Raw genomic sequence first — 23,436 nt, 5'->3', positions numbered from 1 at the left:
TTTTTTTCAAAGAGGGATAAAGAGTAGATGTCATTTTAAGAATTTTTAACAAGGTAATTCATGGAAGGTTTCAGCAGACAGATTTCCTGCACTAAGCAGGAAGAGTAAAAAAAAACATATAACTGTGTTACCATGTTTATATCGCAATAACATTTCCGGGCAATTTGAAGTGAAGAATACATACAGGTGATGCAAAAAATGTGAATATATTGGAATATATTGCTTTATAATGAGATATGGTCATTAATTTACTTTGTTCAATATGTCAATATGTTTTTTTTGTGCAGTTAATCATGCACAAAGAAATATGACCTAAACACACAGAAAGATGTTGGATGATGCAGACTAACACAGATCAAGATTAAGGCCACATTTTGATGAGAGAGATGAGGGAGCACTATTTTGTCTGAAATGTTTCAATAAAATGTATTTGTACATGCCATGATTGTCAAACTGAACACTTTTTTGGTGATCATCAACAGTCCTTTTGAGCGCCTATGACATGATTAGAATGTTCCAAGGTTCCTTGATGACATCACATCTCTTTATGTCAATGGAACGCCTTCAGATATCAAACAGAATCCAGATCCTGTCAGACAAACACTGAACTTGTTGAGAGCACCTACTCACAGTTTTGTTACCACTTGTTGACGATTTAGTCCGTTATCTTTCTGATACTCATGGCTAACCGAGAGACATCAAAACACCTCCTGCAACGGCAGAAGAACTTCATTGATCATGATGTAAGTAACCAACTGTGTCAATCTCATTCTGTTCATAGATACAGTTTTTATTTTGGTGTCAAGTCAGCACAAGCATTTTTAAATCACACTACAAACACCAATTCAGATAAATTACATAATTGATTTTTCAGACATTCATGTCCACTACAAGGTTATATATCAGAATAAAATAACAGAATAATAAATTAGAAAGCTTTACACAGTATGATATGTTATTCAACTTTTGCTCATTATGTGCCAAAGATAGATTTCAGTACAAGTATAGTTTCCTTAGACTACTATGCCAAATGATATAGTGTAGTGTGGTATAATGCAATGTAGTATGCAATGAGATAGTAATAAAGTATATTAAATTTATTGGAGTAGAGTGCTCTTTAATATAATATAGTATAATTCAACTGTGTAATTATTCCCAATGACTCAATCTATATTCTTTTCACAGACACCTGAGAGTTACAGGAGAGAACATGGCCTCAGCGACAGGAATGTGCTGAATGAACGCGCAGAGAGACTGTGCGCTTCACAGAAAGCCCTCTGTGATGCTGTTCTGAAGAGACTGGGACTCTCCAACCAGCAGGACACCCTCACCTCATCTCAGTCCCCAGTTTCACCCAGGAGGTGCCCTGAATCCTCTCTACAAGGAGGGAACACCAGTCGGCCAACCAGCACTAACCAGACGCTGAATGAACGTGCAGAGAGACTCTGCGCTTCACAGAAAGCGTTCTACGATGCAGTGCTGGAGAGACTGGGGATCTCCAAGCAGCACGAGACCCTCCCCTCACTTCAGCCACCAGCTTCACCCAAAAAAAGCCCTAAATCTTCTCTGCGAAGAGGGAACATCAGGCACGGTCTGAAGTTACCCCCCATTGTGGACAAGAACAGCAGTCAGAGACCGTGCACTTCACAAGAAGGCCTCTACCATTCAGTTCTGGAGGGACTGGAACTGAATGACGAGCATGAAGAGGACCCCTTCTTTGAGGAGAAGTTGCGTGTGGGTAGCAAGAGGGCAATGCTTGCCTGTAAGCTGGCTAAGACTGAAGCCAGAAGGCCAAGTTCAGTCACCTCCATCTGCTCTGCAGACAGCCTCAGCTCTGTGGACAAACACACTCCCAGTGAGCTGAGGGCTATACCGCAGATACGAAGCCCTGTTTCCTCACCCTTCACCCCTACTCTTCCTCCCACAGCAGCTCCATTAACCAGGAGAGCATCTCGTCTCCCAGTGATGTCTGCAAACCTTGGTGGAACACGTAAGTTCATACTGTTAATTGATAATGACTTTATTTATGCTAACTTGAATGGTAATAGGTGAAGATATGATTACAGCAAACAGGTGTAAATTTCAGTCATAATAAATATTTTCTTTTTCATCTAAACAGTCAAAGAGGTAGCTGATGGATGCAAGTTGTGGTCACATAAAGGTAAGGTTGAGGAATTAGTGCAACGATTCCAGCTCGTCAACCTCCCTTCACCTCAACCACCAGTGGCTGCTAGAAAGACGGCAGCAAGGACCCCTGTTGTTCCAGCACCTCCAACAACAGCTGCCCCACCCAAGAGAGGAGGACCTCGTCGTGGGACAAACCTCCGTCCCCAAAAGACTGACAAAAGAGCATGTCAGGATGAGCTCCAGCCCCTGGCCATGCCTTCAGAGAGCCTGTCCCTCTGCTTCAAGCAGCTCAAATCAGATGACTGGTAAGACACTGACACTACAGATTTAAACAGTTTATCCAGCAGTATGTTGTTTCTGAAGCAATGATTAACACTTTTCAAAAATGTTTGTCATTTAAATATAGGGAGGAGAAAATTAATGGATTAAAATCCATTCAAGCTCTGGCAAGACACCATCCACAACTTCTGCAGACTAAACTGCATGAAGTCTGCCTGGCTCTCATAAAAGAGGTGTTGTAGACATTTTCCTTTTTGTCTCTGTGTTTGTCTTTGTGTTGCATGCAGCTCTCATTTTCCTACAAGTGCATCTACCTATACTGTGCACACTGAAGTACTGACTGATGTTCTTTCTTATTATCTAGGTGAACAATCTGCGCTCTAGTGTGGCCTGTGCTGCTATGGAGTCTATAGCTCAGCTCCATATTTACCTGGGGAAGGCCATGGACCCAGAGGCAGAGGTGACAGGTCGCACCCTGCTGCTGAAGTTGGCACAGACAACTAATGACTTCATTCACCAGCACGCCAATCATGCCTTGGATGCTCTGGTGGAGGGCTGCAGTCCTGGTAGAGTCGTGACCGCTCTACTCAACACAGGGCTGAGGTAAGAGGGGATAAACTGATCAGAATTTAGGAGGAAGTGTAGTAGAAGCAACATTTAAAGTGAATGAAATGAACTGTAGTCGCAGGATTAGTCTCACATTCCCGTCTGTCTTTGTTCTTCTTTAGTCATCTGTGTGCTGCAGTGAGGGGGAGCACAGCCAAGCACCTCCACCTGCTGGCAGAGATTGTAGGGGAGGATCACATCTTGACAGGAGGGAAGATGTTCACAGAGCGTTTCCTATCTGCTGTCTGTAAGATGTCTGTGGATGCTGCACTGGACGTCAGGTGGGTTACTAAGTTTTGCATGATCTAATGTTAGTGGTTCTTGTGAAAAATGCTTTCAGTCTTAGTCTTATATCTTTCTGTTCATGGTGCTAAATGAGAAATGTATTTCTGTACAGGCATTACGGACACAAGATGCTCCAGGCACTTGTTCTCCAGAGGGAGTTTACCGGCCTGTGGAATAAGGTCATCCCAGTGAAAGACAGGCATCCACTGGAGAAGATCATTAAGAAAATGGTGCAGTAGGGGTCATTAGGCTGGCATGGAGGTGCAGTGGTTAGCACTCGTCTCACAGGAAGCAGGCTGTAGTAAGAACTTTAAGACTAGCTGGAGCCTTTCTGTGTGGAGTTTGCATGTCCTCCCCGTGCCAGGTGGGTTTTCTCTGGGTACTCCAGTTTCCTCCCACAGTCCCAAAGACATGCAGGTTAGGTTAATTGGCCACACTAAATTGCCCCGTATTTGTGAATGTGTATGTGAATGGTTGTCTATATGTGATAGACTGGTGACCTGTTCAGAGTGTATCATGAACAAGTCACCAGTCTATCACAGGGCTTAAAGCTTAAAGCTGGGATAGTCTGCAGACTCTACCCCACAGACCACTGAACAATTGGCCTAAAACAATAAAAAATGTAACAAAATGTTCTGTTTATATATTCGTCATCATTCAATCATTTACTAATGTAATATTATCTCTTTCTGTGCTTTTTAATTGTCTTGACTGGTGTTCAACATGTTGCAAATTTAATTTTAACAGTGATCCATTTTTGGGAAAGTAACAAGGTGGTTCCTTTCTATGCTGATTTTCTGTGTTGCTTTACTATTAAACACAATCCTAATATCACAATTCTTACAGTATTTTTCACTTATAATCATTTCAGGTCAATTCAAGGAATGACACTTTTTGGTGATCATTACCTTTTAGAGAGCCTTTCTTGTTTGTAGCAGTGACAGAAACTAGCAAGCAACCAAAATTGTGGCTCATCCCTCACTCATACAAAACCAAACACAGTGTAAAGCAGCATAATTTGTCCATTCATTGTACAGTTTATTATCTTTGAACATGGAGTATTATTGCTGTTTACCTCAGTGATAAATTATATCCACAGTCATCACATGATTATAACAAGGCAGCATACTGAAAGGCTGAAGTCACTCTTTTATAATGAGAACATCTGATCACAAGGTAGTTTAAACAATCCTACTTGTCACGATGTTGACAAATAGACAAATACTTGAGCAACTTTTGACCTTTTGAAAAAGTTCACTTCCATCCCTGATCCTTTTCTCTCCAGTAATACATACTGACATCATCCAAAAGAGCAGTTTTTAAAGTCTCCAAATAAAAGTGTTTTTGCATAACTGCTACAGCAGTTGATCAAGTGCAGCACTGCAATAAGAGGCACTTTGGTAAATGCTGAGATGCAACAGAACATAATCATATAAACATTTAGTTTACACTGACACCGACATGTAAATAACAACTGTGGTAATGACAAGAGAAAAATGTACCCTAAAAGATAAACATAATAAACGGAAACAAAACAGACAGAAGTCCTACAGGCTCTGCTTGGTCCTAAAAGGGGAAGCAGGAAGTCCATATTGATTTGGTTACCATGACATTGAGTGATTCATTTTGACCGGGTCAGGACACCTCAAGGCTGGTCTCAGGTCAGTTTTATAATTCCCTCTCTATGATAAGTTGTAGTGGAGAGGTTTGGTTAAGTCCAGAGGTCACCACAACACAGGGAAGTCCATTTTACTGAAGCCTGGGTCTCTGCGCTGCTCCCAGTACGTGTTGCTGCTCACCCATGTGTCATCCTTTGACTTCCTGCCGACACAACACAAACAAAACTGTTTTTATGACCAATGTTTGGTGATACATCACTCAGTGACATATTATAATTTAGTGTTTGTGAGAATAATGAGAAGAATGTGAGCTAATTGGAATGTGAGATTAATTTTTAAAAAGCTAGATTATCAAATTAAGTTTTTGTGTGTTTATATGGTTCATAATATTCTGTTGATGAGCTTATGTCAGAGAGGTGTCTTTAATTTGAGTAAAATGACTTCTGATATCGTGTTTTTATTTAGATAAAAAGGTCTCACTCATAACATCTATAAATGTAAGAGGGCTGTATTTTGAATTTCCTAGGTGGGACTAATTGACTAATGATGAGTGGAGCATAAATACTGTATGAGTTGCTACTGTATGTTTTGCTTTATATGTTTTTGATGTTGAAATGTTGTTTAATGCTTGTATGTTGTTTGAAACACTGTATTGCTGCTATGTTGGCCAGGGCTCCCTTGATAAAGAGATCTTGTAATCTCAATGGAACTCATCTGGTTAAATAAAGATTTAATTAAAAAAAAGAAAGATATAATTACTTCTTAGATAATGATGAAGTAATGGACAATGACATAATGGATAAGAATTACTTTTCTTTTGTCATGATGAGCCCAAGACTTATTTTAACAACCCAGTTTGTTAATCACAAGGGTGCAGACAGTCACAGACATTAATACCTTGAGACACAGCGGATGCTATGGAGCGGATCTTTGATCATATTGGACTGACCAATTATGTAGAAAAACACATGCACACTCTGTGTCTGATCACACACATAACGAGTAAACAGCAGCATACTTGAAAAAGCGTGGCTGGTGTGTCATGTTGTTGTCCTGCAGCACTTTCCTCCTCTCCCTCTGGAGCTGCTCTAGCCTCTGTTTCTGCTCCTCAGCTCCTTCTATGTTCCCCTCCTCCAACAGCCTGGACAAAGAAGACAGAGAGAGAGAGAGAGTCAGGATGGAGAAACAGTAGAGATTTGCTCCTACTAGAACACTGCCACCATTCATCCCACCGTTTCCACCTCACGAACAGGAAAACTTTGGCTTATGGGTAGTAGCAGCAATGGTAGTGGACTTTATGTATTCTTGATATTTAGGCTTTAGCCAGTGTGTGAAACAGTATGTAGAACATACTATTGTAAATGCAATTAAAGTATAGCTATAACAGAATTTTGGTAAAGGATCTGCAGATTGCATTTACATGAAAGGTTGACAAATTTTCTTTAACACTTATTCCACTAATATATTTTATTTATGTACTTCTGTGGACTAATTGAAGAATGTTGCCATTAAATAACCTTTTATATGAGTGTTATTCATCCAACTTGAATTGTTTAATCTTACTAATATGAATTCTGTCTCTGAGTGGACATTAATATTCTTGTGACTTAATTCACATAGATCTTAACGCCATGGTCTGTTGCCATGGTTACATTCATATTTCAGACTTTTACTGCTTCACACCACATGGGCATGATCAGACTTTTTCCATAAAAATCATATTTTTCACAAGTAACTAGTGAGTCCAACTAGTCAGCCTTTCTCTCACTTAAACGACTGGCAACTAAAGATGCCATCAATTAGGCCAGAAGATGATAAAACATTAATAAAAATAATAAAAGTACAAAGTTTCTAAAATGGGTAGGGATGAATCAACATAATAACAGGCAGATAAACAGTTTGCCAACCTCTGGTCCGGCCTGAAGCGTGTGTCTGTGGGGGGAAGCAGAGGTCTTAAGGTGGGATCCAGCTCATTCAACTCCACCGCAAACTGGGTGAAGCCATAGTACTGCTCTTGGTCCACCGGCATGGGGTCTACACACACACACACACACACACACACACACACGTCAAGCTCAGTTTTGTTGTTTGAAGTGCACTGGTGTAAAAACTTGTGACATTTCCAGGGATCAATGACTCACTTGCTCTCCAGATGCACGTGGCGGATGGCGGGTCCCCTTGAAAAATGGACTCGTGCCATTTTCCAAAAATTGAGTGTACAACTTTTCCATTTGAATCTGTAACCACACCCTCTATCTCGTTCACTGTAGAGCTCCAAGACTTTGCCTGAAAACAAAGAGGGTGATCATGAGGGAATATTATTATACAAAATGGGAGTAAACATTGAACGTATCACATTTTACAATATTGAGTAATAAATACTGTGTGAGTTATGTAACTGTTTGGGAGGATTTGATTCATGTTGCTTGGTTTTCTATGTTTATGATTTAATTATTTGAAATTCAGTACTTCTTTTTGTCCAGCAGATGCTGCTGTTTGCCTTGACAGTGTTGAGGGCAAAGCTTATCATATCTGTGTTGCAGCATACAGAGAGTGAGCATGTCTGTCTGAACAGGCAGCACTGCACTAAAGAAAACTGCAACAATCTTTTTACATAGGAACAAACACATAACAAGGGTCTACTTGGAAGATGACTTAACTAAAATCAGACGCTAAAAGCCAACCAACCGTAATGATTACAAGAGACTGACAGAGGTTCATGTGAATGTGACAGACCAATACACACTAATAGGGAAGAAACAACAGCACAGAGTTTTGTAAAATTAGCTACAGTGTTTCTACAATGGCTCTACACAAGAAATCCACTCAGGAAGCAAGTCACATGCCGCAGTGCCTAAAGAATTTTTTCCGCATTGTTAAACCATGAAAAACAAATTTCCCTCTCACAATCATTTGTGAGATTCCCTCATTTACACACAACAAAGACAGTCATTCAATGTTTGTGTTCTCTAACCTTAACAAATGTGACTTTACACTGGCAGGTGTTGCTGTTGATATTTTTGATGGCCATCTCTCCGTAGTGTTCGATCCAGCGCTGACCGCTCAGGATGTTATGAATACAGGACGTCACTTTGTTCCATTCATAGTGGTCCCCAAACCTGGAGAATACACACACACACACACATACACCATACATACTATTTAAAAATGTATGATGTTTCATTCCTTTTACCTACAGCATATACTGGGCATGATGATGTAACACTCATGTTAAACATACAAGAGTGGACGCACAAACACAAAAGTACAAACACTCATGCACATGCAAACACACACCAACACACGAGAAGCAAATGAGTAAAGGACCTACGCAGGTAGTGTGACATGAGTGGTTCCCATGGGAACTATTTCCATGGATTTGCCCCAGAATTTATTTTTCCACCGAACATCTAAAAGAGAATGGATCACAAAATAACAGATGAGTGCTTGTGAACATGAAAATTACTGTATCATCTTAATTAAGATCTTCATGGTTCTTTCTCTTCAGCAAACAGTAGCGTCTTTTTATAAATCAGCTTCTTTACTCATGTGCACAGGGGGAAATGCAAACAAGGCCCCAGTCTGCAGTTTCTTTGAATACCAATGGCTGATCAGTGTCAGAGTTAACAAATGAGGTCAGATTAGTAGAATCTTCACAGTAATCAGTATCTTTCTTAGTATCTACAGTATGAACATAACAAGCACTAAGTTGTCACACTATGGAAAGTTACAGAGTGCTCACCAATGCCATATTAGGTTACTTAATCTTCCACAACACCTACTTTAACCTGAAATATGACCTACAGCATGTAACAAATAATCAGAAACAAAGGTGTGGTGGTAGTGGTGCAATCTACTAGTAAGCCCAGCCAGACAGAGGAGAAATACTGTGTTTATTCCAAACATGCTCTCTCCTGCTCACCTTGCCAAAAGGTGAAGTTCTTTGAATCAGAGTGACATGCTGACACAGGTGGGTGATGACTCACCTTGGAAATGCAGAGATAAAAGATGAGATAAAGGCAGTTTATTAAAAGCTTTGCCATAATATGTACTGTTGGTGTGTCATGAACAATTCAAAAACAAAAAGGTTAACAATTACTACATTTATTTTGAGAGGTAATTTGAGAGACCATAACAGAGAAGAGTGGTACAGTAGGTCAGTGCACATCTTCACTGCTCTGTGTTGTTTGCTACTGTTTGAGAAGTCTAGTGAATTGCTTTAAAGCACAGAACAGGAAGAGGGCGCTGTTCATCCAGTGCACACAGTCTGACATGAGACAATCTTACCAAGGTGTCACAATAAATTTGAGAATTACATATCAGTGTTTAGAAATACTAAATGTAGCACCTTTAACTTAATTATATAGAGATACATAGAGATGTATATGCAACACCTTTAATCAAAAATCACTTCACATATTTCATTCAAAATGTTCATTTTTGTGTTAAAAGGTTCTTTTATTATGATGTGTTGTAAACTGTGTGACCTCTACCTGTTCAGCTATAAACCTGAAGCCTTTATCAGGTCTGTCACACTCATACGTCTCCCCCAAGACCGGGTTAAAGGGTTTGCTTCCTGCTCGATGATAGGTGGATGCATATGCAGATATTGCAAACGTAGCGACATACACCTGCGTAGAAAATCAGAGAGGATGAATGAACATATGCCCTCTGACAAGACAAGAATTGTGGGATTTTCTGAATTGAAACATATGCGTAAAAGTATTGGCATGTGTGTCTTTGTGTGTAAATTACATTTTGTGTTCATGTGAGTATGGGACTGTAAACAAAAGTGTACTGAAGATTGTGAAGGTAATATTGTGCGTTTGAATGTGTGAGGCCACAATGGATTTCAGATTCTAACTGTGTTTACATGAACCAAGGTCAAAACTGTGCAAACAAGTAAGAATGAATGAAAATATGAGTCAGGGTTCAAGTCAGACTAGTTCATGTAGGTATATAAACAAGTATATGTACCTGAGACTATGTAAAGTGCTTTGGTAGAACTTGTACATATGCGCAAGGCCCTATATTTAGTTAGGTATGTACTGGATAATACAATATTAATATATGTAAGTTATTTCCTCTCACCATGCGCTGGTAAGGGTCCTGGGTCTCGTTGGCGGTATCCAGCAGCTCGCTGTACTCGAGTTCCTCACACAGCCTCTGCAGGGTGTTGAGTGGCTCATTGAGCTGTACTGGCATGGCCACCTTGGACAGGTCCTTACCGATGTTGTTCCTCAGGATGTTCCACAGGCTCACGCTGCCCGTGGGACTGGGAGAGGGCAGTGTGGAGCGTCGACGAGCCAGGGGAACCACACCATCAACTGGGGAGGAGAAATATGGGAAGTGGTGAGACAGGATATTTTATAAGAATCCTGTCAAGTAGGACAAAGTGTGAAAGTTCAAATGGGAAAAAAAATGGTTTCTTGAATGTACTGGGTGCCTAAAATCAGATGTCTACACTAAAAAATATGTTCAATGCTGACATGATGGAAATGAGGATATGATGTATGATTCAACAGGCGTCAAGGTGGCATTTAAAATCCCAAATTAAACTTGTTTCACACAACTTGAAAGAGCTATGAAACAATTTATTTTCATACATTTTAGTGACACATTGTAGTCTCCCATCATGATCTAAATATTGTTTCAGAGCAGTTTTTCTCATGACAAATAAGGAAATTCAGGCAGAAACACCAAAAACTTTTTTTTTTTTTAAATTATAATTATTTCTTCTGGTGTGAAAATAGTCAAATTCAAAGGAACAGCACAAAATACTGACACATCAGCTATTTATTAGCATAGTACAAAAATACTGGTCATATATGTACAATATAAGACTTCACATCCAAAATAAAATTGTAAAATAAATAAAACTGAAGAGCTCGAACAACAAGCATCTTAAAAATGAGTTGCATTAGTCTTTTACCCCTTGGGTCGGACAAGCTGTACTCATACTATCTAATCAAGAAAAAAAACAAACATTTCTATGTGAAACTAAACCATCTCATTAATATCCGAATTTTCCAGTCTTTGTTTACATAAAGGGAAAAATGTTTATATAAAACAACCACCATCTGCAGCAGTGAATTAATGATGCCTGTTCACAGATGCTTTGTCACATACTGTATGATGAAACATCGTACTGAATTTGTAAACACATCCTCTCTGCACTGTCTCCATCTGTCTCCGCTCAACGAGTTCATATGTCTTCACGCGCACATACAGAGATGCAAAAAGTGTTACTGTATCATGTACCTGAGTTGTGTCTCTCGCTGCCTCCCTCATTGCTGTAGGTATCCATGGAGACGCTGTCACTGACATCACTGATGTACGAGTCATCGTCGGACACCTGGAGAGAGACAATCACCGGTGAAAGGTCAGTGAGCGACCAGAGGACAGAGTCACAGGACACACAAACCCAAAAGTCTCTGCGTCTTCAGGATAGAAGGAAATTTTAAAAAGTGCACCCAGTGTACAGTATATTTGTTGTGTAGCAGGTATTTGTTTTGTTAAAAGTGGAAGTGTGGGACTACACCCAATTTTAGGACTAATAAGTAATAATAAAAAGATTACTTTCCCTGCAACAATTACCGTTGAGTAAAGTTGACAACGATTTGTATGTCTGTAGTGCTGAAACAGATTAATTGATTAACTGATTAAGTCAATCAACAGAAACATAATCGCCAACAATTTTGATAATTCATTAATCATTAACATTACATTAACATTTGCTGGTTTCAGCTTCTTAAATGTGTCGATTTGCTGTTTTTCTCTGTTTTAAAACTGAATATCTTTGAGATTTGGACTGTTCATCGCACAGAATAAGTCATTTAAGGACATCACCTCATGCTCTGGGAAAATATGATGGGCATATCTTCATTTTCATCACATTTTATATCCTAAATGATTCATTGATTGATCACTGCAACTGGTTTTAAACATGGAGAAGAAGAAAAGGATGATGCAGATAATATCTGACCTCATTCTCAGAGGAGGAGGAGGAGAGGAGGTACTCCTGAGCATCAAAGAATTCTGATATCGACTCTGGGATAGATGCTTTGCTCTCATTGGACACCTGGTGGACCAAGGAGTGGGAGCCACCTGTACATTCCTGATAAGATGATAAGAAGCCACATGAGAAATTAGACATGTAGTGTACAGTGGTGAACATTTGTGGTGCAACCCTGCAGAACCATGCATTCTGACTCACTGAGGCATAGGCAGTCTTCAAGCCAATGACCTGCGCTGGCTGAGGGGGCTGCATTTCGATGGTGTGCCTCAGTCTGTCTCTTTCTGCTGACAGAGAACTAAAGGCTGATTTCAGTGTGGTGTGGACTGGAGACAGAAAAAAACAAGAGGGAGACATCAGGTACAGAGTTGTCATGGAAACTATCTTACCATATAGAAGCAAACACATACAAAAAAAGCATCTTTTTCTATCTACAGCAAAAGGATCTCCTTGGCAAACTTGTGCAGACTCAGGCATGGACTCACTGTTGTTGGCCAGCCTGCAGAAGTCTTCCTGTAGACGAGACACGTCTGTAGGTGAGTCTGGGGATTCAGGACAGACCTCCTGGGTGTTGGACTCAGTAATGGAGAGATTGGGGTGGGATGCGTGGAGGCGAGGGGACTTGGAGGAGATACAGCTTGGGACCTGGAGCACAAACAGAGATTAAGGTGAATAACTGTATGCATTGATTTTAGCTTTCTTAAATAAGAAGCTGTACATTTACCTGTAGTGTGGCTTTGGTTTCTTTGCCATTGTTCTTGGATCGCCATCTCCTTGGCCTCTTCTCCTTTTTAGGAATGTCATACGTAGACGCCTGTGTTACCAAAGGGAACAGAGATATTAAGGAAATAGTAAAGAAAATGACTTCTAGTATTGACCAGATTACCCAAAAAAGTATTCTTCATTCTCATCTTAATTTCACAGATAATGTTATCACTTCATTCATCCTTTTTGATTACATCCACAATTTTGGAAAACGTATTCTTATTGAACTCAGAATACCTCCACATTTTGCACCATGGTTAACTTAGTCTACGTGTGTGTGCTTACTTGTAGTGCACTGATGGCTGGGGCTGAGTATGTGCGGTGGAGGACTTCCATGCTCTTCAGCAGCAGGTTGAGTTCAAGTAAATACGATTCGCACTCCTCCAAGTCTGAGTGAAAGAGAGATTATTATTAGATAAAAGCCTGAGTGCGTGCAGGCACGGTGATAAAAGATAAGATGTACGATACACTGCATACAGACAAATAAAACTGTTGACAAAGCAGAGTGGCGGGTAAGCAAGGAGATAATTAGTGAGGAAAGTAAGCAGAGATAATCGGAGTAACGGATCGACAGACAAACAGAAACCAACCTTTGCAGCACCTGTTCATGTCCTCTGAGGAGTGGAGCCAGGAACTGACCTTATTCTGGTGGACTGATGTCTGCTTGGTGACAGTAGTCCTCTGTTTGAGACAGATGAGAGAGGATGAGGCATACAACCTCACATAACCTCAACCCTATAGCATCAAATTTAAAGTAGCAACTAAGACTTTGATGCTTTCCTACAAATGAGGACTGGGACACCTTACTTTTCTAAGTGAGTCACTGAGGGACGGGGAGGACGCGGCGTGGGGGTGGAAGAGGTGCCTTTCATGGGGATACATGGCAATCTCGTTCTGCCGAAACACTCTGTGATGACGCAGCTTTGACACCCACTCCTCAAACAGATCTGGGTTCTTCACCTGGGTGACATGAAGTCAAATTAGCAACAGTAACTCAGAGAAAGCTGCTGTGAGAGTCTTTGCACGAACAGTGAATGAGAGAGAAAGTGTGTAGGTGTTGAGACATTTGTATACTGTACACCTTTGAGAGAGAGAGAGAGATGACACTGAATCACATTGAATTCAAACCGATGTGAGCCTCAAGAGCTACCTTTAGGTGAAAAATGTTGTCTTCTGTGTCCAGGTCGATGCACATGGCTTTCTTCTTGATTGACATGACGGAGAGGCCGACGTCGATGCAGCCGTGAAGTTTTCCCTTCTTCAGCTGTGAACAAAACACTTTGTTAGCGTGTGTCTGAGGACAAGAATGACAGATGGCTCTCTTGATGTGATACCTACATCTGCTTCACGCTTTGCATACTTCAGGATGCCTTTCTCCAACACAAAGTATCTCTAAGGAAGAAAACAGACTCGATCAATACTTGTTTACAGGAATGATTCTGACTTGACTTGTTCAAGCATCTCCTGCTTGATATGTTTATTACAGTCTTTAGTTATACAAATTGTTCATAACACCAGTAGAAAATGATTTGTGGACATAATAAAATCACTTTCCTTTGATCTCACCATCAAAATTTAACAACAGCAGCAGTGAAATGAGTGATTAGCAGTATATATAATGACCGTGTATAGACATAGACATAGTTTACAGTTTTACAATACAAAAGAGTACACTGACAAGGCACTTTGACACTACTTAAGACCTCCTTGGCCAGTTAAAATACTGCCTATTAAAAGAGGCAATTCAGTCATGTTGAAAGGCAGAAGTTTCCAGGTACGCATGAGCACACTCAGAGACAGAGGGGGGGGAGGAGGACGATGAGTCAGGGTTACAGTAAAGTCAGCTGGGAATGAAAAGAAGGAAGTTAAGAAGACTATGGTGAAGAGGAGGAAACATGGAAATAGCTTTGAGGTATTATAAGACAGCAGGTCAGGACTCTAGTTACACATTCAGGAAAAACTAAGTATTGCTGGCTTAATCTTAGTAACAACGGGAATGAAACTACTATTAAAACCCCTGTAAAGTATTCTGGCTCTATACTATTCTCAAGTAATGACATATGATATGTGTAGAGGTTGCTTTTGGACATACTGATAGGACTACTGACTGTAATTACTGTATTGCTTTACCAAAATAGAAATAACATTTTTAGTAATGACTACCACATGCATTGAGTTCAGATGATTAAAAAAGTTATTCAAAATAAATTCCACTCCAGGGTTCAAAAACACAACAAATGTAAACAAAGCCTTTCTAACCTAAAAATATAAGCAAACCACTGTAGCTATCCGACACCCCTTGTATCAAAACAATGAAGGGAAAATAGGTCTTGGTTCAATAAAGGCAGCAGCAGTGTTCTATAATAAGAACTGTTTCCTGTCTGAGTCTTTAAGAGAGCTAGAGAGGTGCTCACCTTATGCCATCCCTTCATGGGCCACTTCCTCCTTTTGAGCACGACACCCTCCTGTCCGTCAGGCTCCTGCATGCTGGCAGGAACCCCCCTGAGCCCCTCCACAATCTCCCAGCTGTCCTGGAGGGGGACACAGTAGCAATACTGTATGAGTTAGAGAGACAAGTGCATTTCTTTCCCTCAAGATAAGGAGGAGTGGCACAATGTCAACAGCACATAAAGCATTGACATTACAGATACTGTTATTGAAATACTGGTTATTGTAAAAACAATTTTTTTGCACTGAAAGTATTTTTCAGTTTTTAAGTGGTGTGGTTTATATTTCTAGGAAGATTTGAATGGTTGATTGGTTGCAGAGATCAACCCGCAATAAATGAACAACACATACACAGATACTCATGCAAAACACACAGTAAAAATATCAGACCTGCTTCACTGCCTCGGGGATATCATGATACATGCTGCATTTAAATTCAGCAAAGCTGAGGTCAGCTGGTATTAAATGAAAACAATGCTAACAGTGGCTGCAAGCAATTTTTGTTCACACAGCAAAAGCAGACACACAAACCTGGTTATTGTCATGCTTCAAGGAGCCACTGCTGTCACTGTGAGTGGGTGACGGTGATGTCATCTTTTTGCGACTTGACTGCTGCTTTCTGCCGACCGTTGTTTCGTTTCTGTGGAAACTGCAGCAACAGAGATCACAGCGGAGTCGCCAGGAGCATCACTCTGACCTTTGAAGGCCACGCCACAACAGTCAGCGCTGCAGAGAAAGGTTAATACAAACTGATGTCAGAGCAGCACAGAGGTGTCACTCGTTTTTAAAGAGAACAGCATCAGCACATGGGGCTAGGCAGATAAAAACAGAGAGGAATCACTTACTCACTGTGTGTCTGACTAACTGTAAACATCCTCATTAAGGATATAAAAATTCCCACAGTCCAAATAGCTTTGTTTTAAGGAAGCTAAGACATGAATATCCCGGACAAAAACACAGCTCCCTTATCAGGAGCTCTCACACACACGCCGTTCAGGGTTCATCTTGTACTGTGTGTATTCATGTGTCTGGCTTTGTGTGGACTGCTGTGATAAATTGCAGCTACGTACGCAAAGAAACTCAAATAAATGTTTAATCAATGTTCATGACCATGGCTGTACCATACAAGATATATGATCAAAGAACCTTCTGTAAACAAGCATGTGAGCATGAAAATTGAAAAAAAAAAAGTCTCTGGAAGGGGATGAACAACAAGACAAGACTATAATAAGACTAATTTCGTAGCATAAGTTATGACTCCAGAGGCTACTTCTGTTTCAGTGGGTTACATGCAATTTGCACTGAATATACAGTTCATCTCATAAAAGAATAAAGGATGTTCTTCATATTAGAATAAAATCACAATCTATTTAATCACAATCACGATCTAAATTGAGATCTTTTTTTCTCAATTTTGAAATGCCCTGTTTACTATTAGCCAGACTTGAAATAGCCTCTGAAGGTCTCCATCTGCACCATTAAAACACAATACTGCATTAAAGACACTACAAGGGTTTCCGAATGGTGATTCAAACCTGAGATTAATTTGAAGTAAACAGAAGCCAAAAGATAACATAATCATAAAATAACACTTTTCAAGCACAACTCAAATAGAAAACTGACGTCGAGTTCTTTTTAGGCACAATCTTCTCGTCCACCATGCCAGAAGTTATAACTCACGTTGCACTGTTTACAACACGTCACCAAAGGAAGAGCCACGTGAAGTAATTCGTCCAATCAGTATAGCCATCTAGTTGGCTGCATTACTCTACTGGTTTGTTCATGACACGTAGAGCGGACCTGCTAGTCATCTGAGATTATGTGAAGTTTGGAAACAGAAGTAAGAAGACATCAAATATCGCAATCTCTACAATTCGCCTGAAAAGTAGATTGTGGACACCTTCAAGATCAATCATGATCTAAAATCGTCGCACTCCCCTACTTCATATGCAAAATGAATATTAGTCCATGTGCAAAACATGTCAGCCCGCCTTACAGACCATGTCATTCTAGAGACTTAAATAAGCCAAGCCAGGCCAATACAGGTATGTAAACATTTAGCACCCACTTCATCTGCATACTCCAAAAAAATGAGAAATGAATCATTACTGCTGCACCACTGGTTCCTGCACCTCCTCAGCCTCCTCCTGTATCAGCATCACACTGCTCCGCCGCACCATCACACCGCCACATTAAAATTGTGTATTATTCAGGTTAAAACCTTGATGCAAGTGTTCTGAATAAAGTCAACATTATGATTTACTGACTTTCAGTGCAATTCCACCTTGATAATATGATTGTATTATAACATTTTACAAAATCCTGCTGCCCCAATTATTGGATTCAAGCAAACCTTAATAAATACTAACTGAATTACTTTATTTTGCTTTACACGTGTATTTATGGTTGTATAAGGGGAGCAGGGAACATCACATTCTCACTGTGATGTAACATTCATTCCTCTCTTTGCCACATGCCAATGACAGGCCCTAACCTGGCTGTGTGAATGTACATTAAACCACAACCTTTTAGTCACTCCCTTTGTGTGTTGTATATACTTCCAAAGACTTTATGTGTGAGATGTAGGTTAACTTTGTTATCTCACATCTCACCAGACAAGGACGTGCTCGACTCACACGTCCCTGTCTGGTGGGATAACAAAGTAAGGAAATGCTTGTGGGCTTTGTGTGCTTGCATGCATGCATGCAAATTTGTGTAAACTTTTGGATTTTAAGTATGCTGCTAACTACACCCTCTGCAAACGTTCTGGTGGTTTCAGTGAGTGTGTATTCTGTAGTTCCCCAAGGCCCCGCTTACAGTCAGTACCATGCCCAGGACATGAGTCATCAACAGGAAAGAATTTGCTCCGTGCTTCGATAGCCCCGACACACCATAACATACAGCTAGCTACAGTCAACACTCAGCTAAAAGCAGACTGAAACACATGGGCAGCCCACTTACTTCACAGCTCTGGAGCACAGACTAAAAAGGACAGACAACATATTTGAGTAGGCTTCAAATGATAAACTTGGGGCGCTGGAATTAGCTTATCAAGCGGTTGTGTTCGCACTTTTCAGGTTGTGACATGCCTGGCATCTTCAGCAGCATGTGAAGCTTTATGAATGTAAATCAGTTCAGCAGTTCATCACATAAAACGCCTGCATAATTACATCTGTGTAAATACATCTGTATACAGACTAGACCGTAAACAACAATGGTGCATCATCCAACTGTTAAACATACTGTATTAGCATGTAGGAGCTCAGGGACTAACTGGTAAATTTCCAGCTCCAGTCATTGGTCATATACACGATGAGTGGTGAGTAAGGGCAGCGGTACCTAGCACCAGTTTACATAACACACCCAGCCCTGCCTTTCAGTCCTCTTTTACAAAACTCAGCAGCAAAGTTTGCAAGAAAACACTTCCTTACAGCAAAACCTCAAAATCTGCTATTGCACGCATGCACAGATTTTGTTTGAAGTGTCACTACCTCATAACACTTCCTCATTTTAATAGCGTAAAAGCGTGTATGAAAGCTGTGTATTAGTCTGACAGCTATAAAAGACTATCTGCCATAGATACACTATAACATTTGTAAATGAAGCTGGAAGATGTGAGTCCCCAAACATCTCACTGCCAGTGCCCTACTTACCCCCACTGAGTGATTTCTATAGTATTGTACACTGTACACCACTGAGGCACTGTAAGACTAGAAGTGCTGGATTTTGCCTTCAGTCTTACGTAATGGGAGTCAATCATTAATGGCACAACACCTTGTAAATGATCTGTTAAGACGGAAAGGGGTCATTCTCACAGTGAGGGCCAATGCCACATAGTCACAAGGCCCAAATGAGGTAATAAAAGGTTTAAAGGTGATGAAAAAGTGACTACTTTGTGTGTTTGTGTTTTTTCATGTGTCAGCATTCATGAAATCAGCTGATGAGTTAAAAGATGGAGAAGATGCAAATGCGACATGATTTTGTTTTTCCTGGCATGTATAACAGTGTCACAACAGTGTGCCCCGATGTCTGACACCAAATGGCAACATTTTACATTACATAAGGCTTCATCAGTTTTATCCAACCAATCATTATTTATAGAAACTTAAGAATGAAACGGTGCATTTCTTTCGGTCTTTCCCGCATACAAAACAACTGTGGAGTAAATTGCAACAGTTTATTGCTGATCACATCTGAGCTGATAGCTGAGCTTCGCATGGTCTTCAATTAATTTTATTTTATTTCCGCGTTCCCCTGGTGTATCTGCAGTACCAGTCAAAAGTTTGGACACACCTTCCCATTCCCTTGAATGAGAAAGTGTTCCCAAACTTTTGACTGGTACTGTACATATGTACTAAAGTTGTATTGCCATTGTAAATGAAGGTAAATCGTGAGGCTCTTTGTTTCCTGTGTTTTAAGCATGTTTTCTCTTTGACTGCGCTGAAGGAAAAAGTACCTATAAGTCCCTTAAAAAGAAAACAGACACCTCCTCTAAAATCTACTCAAGGTTGCAACTTCAAATGATTTTCTAGGGGGAGCTCAGGCCTGAAATGCACACAAGACTGGGAAACAGACCTTTCTTCTACTTGTCCAATTCCCAGTGACCAACAAAGCGCTATGCCTCCTGACATGGCCATCACACTACCAGCTTTCAAACAGCACAAAATCTTTGTGCTTAGACAATAGTGAACTTGAATTGCTCAGGAATGCTGCTTTTGAAGGCGTAATACAAGAACAACTCAAACAATGCTAATTCAACAAGTCATTACATCGTCTTTGTGTTCAGCATGGCTACAGGCAATAATATGTACTGCATATTTACAGAAAGCTCTGCGTCTTTCTTAAAGTAAAGCCTCATCTGTTGCTCACCAGTTTCCATGACAGGATCTCAAGACAACGAGGCAGAAATCTGAGGAATTGTCAGGCTGGAGTTTCCAGTCCTGGCATGCCAAACACACAGACGTTGACTTTGCAGCCAATCCATCTGCTTTCTGCTTATACGCATTCTTGCAACAGCGCGACTGCCATCAACCTGACAGTCAACAAAGTTGTATATCCCCCCTCCCCCATTACTGGCTGACTGGGACTGCAAAAAGGTCCTCACAGATGGCCCATGTGAGACTTTACCTCCAATAATGCACCAGAATCTTCTGGTAAAGCTCCTTCGCAGAATTATCTATGCATGATGCACTGATAATCACACTGAGAGCCAGCATAAGTCGCCTTAAATAGACTCACATCTGACAACATTATCTGGCTATTTCCTCCATCAACACCCACATTTTATAATAAAATAAAGCATCTGATGTGTGGTGGAAACATATGGTTTTAAGTTGGTTGGTGGCAGTAGCACTTAGCTCATCTTATCTGACCTCTGACATCATGTCTGAGTGTAGCAGCTGATAGCAGGATGTTTTTAACATTTTTCATCTGAAAGTAAATACAGTGCCTGTGTTCCTTCTACGCACACAGAGAAAAAACATATGTGGGCATCAGTGAGTGATCAAAGGGGTAAAAAGCAGCCCCAATATGCTATTCAACAATCTTGATTTGAACTCAGAGAGAGACCAAAAGAGAAAAAGCTTGAGATTGATGTATTTTTTATTTTAAAAAAGCCTCATCATAAAAGATGTCTTTCTGTCCCCTTCCTGTTGAGACAAGGGACACTTTGTGTTACTGCTCAATCACGGGTTGCTATGGATACAAAAGAAGGCAAAGGCAAGAATATATTCAGTTTGTTTGTTCTTTATGGAAAATCTGAGGGCATAAAACATGGGGCTATTTATAGAACCTGTGCGGTTACCAGCTGAAACATCATTTCACATGAGTCTCACTACCGACCAGTTGGCTTGGCTGGAAGTAGGACACAACATCATATAACCTTAAAAAACCATAGGAGATCACAGGCGGGTTATTCTCAGAGTGGTCACTTGGTGTATTAGTCAAGGCAGGAGTGCTTGAATGTTTACCAGCTTTTAAGTGGGTGTTGTGTCAAAGGAGAGAGTGACAAAGAGATAACTCAGTGAGTCACGTCGGCCACGCTGGATGTTTACGCCCTGAAATGTTGCAGTAGGAATAAACAACTTTGGCTGAACTGTGAGCGGCTAATTGAGAAACAAGATTGATTCCCTGTGGTGCAATCCTCCATTGGGTTGAGATCATCACAGTGCGACCCTAAACAGTGCCACCTGGAGCCGGCAGTCAGTCTCAGTGTCTTGCTCAAGGGCACTTCAGCAAGACATTTGCAACACTTGGTGTTTAAGTCCACGTTGTTGGCTGGTCTCTTACCACTTGGCTACATTGTTTAGACCTGCAACCAATGACTAATTTCATTATCGCTCAATATGCTGATTATTTTATTGATTCATTGATTACTTCTGCCTGGGCTTATGAGCGACTATCAAAGTTAATTATCTGTCACTCAACTAATTGACAGAATACTGCCTGCCAGATAAGAAAAAGAGCAACCACAGTCAATAGTTGGCATAAAGGCCTTTTTGGTTTGTTTAGAACTTATACTTGAAAAAATGTTTTTCTCTATCATTATTTCCTGCAATGTAAAAATCTACACATATTCCACAAAGTCATTACAGCTTTATGACTCCAGCTTCACCTTCCGTTTAGATGCTTTCACAAAAAACTTAAGGGATACGGTTTTGTTTACACTCGCTGCAGTATTGGTGTGCCAAATGTGTGCCCACAGGCTATCTGTGAATGGCACAGTGACAGTGATGCCATCACCACTCATGCATAAAATGATCCTGTCTGTACTAAGAGGTGCTAAGGCCAAGTATTGGTTTACAGTATAATAAACACAAAGTCACTCAAGCACCAAGAGAAAGTGCTAAAAGGTTAGCGATCATTTCATTTCATGAATGGCGTGTAGCAGCGACCAGCTATTATTTATTACTGTTTAATCTGCAATTATTTTCTTAATTAATTAATAAATTGTTTGACCTGTAGAATGTCATAAAATAGTGAAAAAAGTCCATCACAACTTCTAAAGTGAGGTCTTCAAATGTTTTGTTTTCTTCAACCACTATATATCATTTTTTATTACAAAAATTTAAAGAAAACAGCAAATATTCACATTTGACAGGCTGCAACCAATGACTTTTTGGTATTTTTCTGAAGAAATGTCATGAACAATTAAATGATGCATCAATATTTTCTGACATTAATTAATTGACCAATTATTTCAGCACTAATGATGTGTGTAGCTTGCTGGGAAACATACTGTCATCTGTACTGTAGATGTAAAACATTAGTATAGGCTATCTAAAATACATACATACATAGCTACATACAGTTTTGGATGAATGAGTGTCTGTGCAGCCCCCAACAACTCAGTTACCCAGAATTCATCACGATATCACCACAATCTCAATATTGAATTCCTATAAACATCATTTTTTATGCCGGGAGTGATGTCAGCACAGAAACCCATGCGGATTGGTTGAATTAAACAGTGATTAATGGGGACAAACTCTATAGGTTGAAACCACAGGTGTCCGCTCGGCTCCTGTTGCCAGCAGCCAACACAGCAATTCAAACTTGTCAGCACAGACAAAATGTCCAATATATGTGCTCGTAAACCCGGCGCTCACACAGCCACGATACAAAAAACACAATATCACATTTAGCTTGTACGTGGAGGCTTTAACACGTCAATTGAGCACCAAATGTCATGAGGAAGTCCATCAATAATTCTATCGAAAGCGATATTTCACTTCAGCGCAGAAACAGTGAGCTAAAAGCCACGACAGGAGACAACTCTGCCGCTGAATTCAAACCGAGGTTTGGCTATAACAGCAACAACACAGACATCATTTTAACACCACATATCAATAGTAATGAAATTAAATGCTTACGGTCAAGTGTCGAAAGCTACAGCATCATATCCTGACAGTAGACAGATACAGTACCTGGCTTTCGGCTCCTGCTCCTCGCTTCACTCCCCGGGCGTCGTGGACGGGGAGGAGTTTGATTTGTGGGCGGGAGTGACTGACGCTCGTTTCAGCCAATCGCAATCCAAGATAGAAGAAGGGGGGGCGTACACGTTTTTTGAACGCGCCAGTAGGTGACGTAGACAAAAATGCCACAGACAGAAAAAAAGCAACATCAAGGTGAGAGTTTAGCCTTCAAACAATGGAGTACCAGGTAAACTCCAGTGACGTGAATCCAAGTCATGTGAATCCAAGTCATGTGAGTACATGATTTAGTGTGACTCTATGGGGGAATATATCATTGTAGTTTTCTGGATTTTTTTTTCATCCTCACACTCATTTATGG

At 40.4% G+C, this 23,436-nt stretch overlaps 2 protein-coding genes across 4 annotated transcripts; one reads left to right on the top strand and one right to left on the bottom strand.

The window, feature by feature from the left end:
- On the top strand, nt 1-4,134 carry LOC121912719. Its single transcript, XM_042435070.1, has 7 exons — nt 1-743; nt 1,186-1,990; nt 2,120-2,432; nt 2,534-2,639; nt 2,771-3,009; nt 3,135-3,293; nt 3,410-4,134. The coding sequence occupies exons 1-7, from the start codon at nt 681-683 to the stop codon at nt 3,534-3,536; spliced, it is 1,812 nt and encodes a 603-aa protein (XP_042291004.1). The 5' UTR covers nt 1-680; the 3' UTR covers nt 3,537-4,134.
- Nucleotides 4,135-4,311: 177 nt separating this feature from the next.
- Nucleotides 4,312-23,141, bottom strand: LOC121912717 (oxysterol-binding protein-related protein 3-like). 3 transcript variants are annotated; one of them, XM_042435067.1, is made up of 22 exons: nt 23,070-23,141; nt 15,676-15,870; nt 15,111-15,227; nt 14,035-14,088; nt 13,847-13,960; nt 13,504-13,656; nt 13,287-13,377; nt 12,982-13,085; nt 12,656-12,745; nt 12,417-12,576; nt 12,133-12,257; nt 11,902-12,033; nt 11,178-11,271; nt 10,008-10,243; nt 9,410-9,547; nt 8,839-8,902; nt 8,248-8,326; nt 7,891-8,035; nt 7,058-7,202; nt 6,824-6,950; nt 5,935-6,057; nt 4,312-5,118 (listed from the first exon to the last, which is right to left on the bottom strand). In XM_042435067.1, the coding sequence occupies exons 2-22, from the start codon at nt 15,736-15,738 to the stop codon at nt 5,022-5,024; spliced, it is 2,451 nt and encodes an 816-aa protein (XP_042291001.1). In that variant the 5' UTR covers nt 15,739-15,870; nt 23,070-23,141; the 3' UTR covers nt 4,312-5,021. The 3 variants fall into 3 exon arrangements, with proteins under 3 accessions (XP_042291001.1, XP_042290999.1, XP_042291000.1); XM_042435065.1 differs by having other exon boundaries at nt 11,902-12,257; XM_042435066.1 differs by having other exon boundaries at nt 11,902-12,257; nt 23,016-23,093.
- Between the last annotated feature and the right edge of the window lie 295 nt (nt 23,142-23,436).

This window comes from Thunnus maccoyii, chromosome 15, assembly GCF_910596095.1.
Source record: "Thunnus maccoyii chromosome 15, fThuMac1.1, whole genome shotgun sequence".
NCBI lineage: Eukaryota > Metazoa > Chordata > Actinopteri > Scombriformes > Scombridae > Thunnus > Thunnus maccoyii.
The sequence above is the reverse complement of the archived record's forward strand: the minus strand, read 5'-3'. Positions and strand labels throughout refer to the sequence as shown.

Bases quoted from the DNA above. Each gene is read 5' to 3' on its own strand.
- LOC121912719 (XM_042435070.1), top strand. From the start codon at position 681: ATGGCTAACCGAGAGACATCAAAACACCTCCTGCAACGGCAGAAGAAC. The intron at 744-1,185 runs GTAAGTAACCAA...TTCTTTTCACAG, and splicing joins AGAACTTCATTGATCATGAT to ACACCTGAGAGTTACAGGAG. The intron at 1,991-2,119 runs GTAAGTTCATAC...TCATCTAAACAG, and splicing joins TGCAAACCTTGGTGGAACAC to TCAAAGAGGTAGCTGATGGA.
- LOC121912717 (XM_042435065.1), bottom strand. From the start codon at position 15,738: ATGACATCACCGTCACCCACTCACAGTGACAGCAGTGGCTCCTTGAAG. The intron at 13,086-13,286 runs GTTGGTTTCTGT...TCTTTCACTCAG, and splicing joins CATGAACAGGTGCTGCAAAG to ACTTGGAGGAGTGCGAATCG. The intron at 8,903-9,409 runs GTAGAGGTCACA...TGCATTTCCAAG, and splicing joins TCAGGTTTATAGCTGAACAG to GTGAGTCATCACCCACCTGT.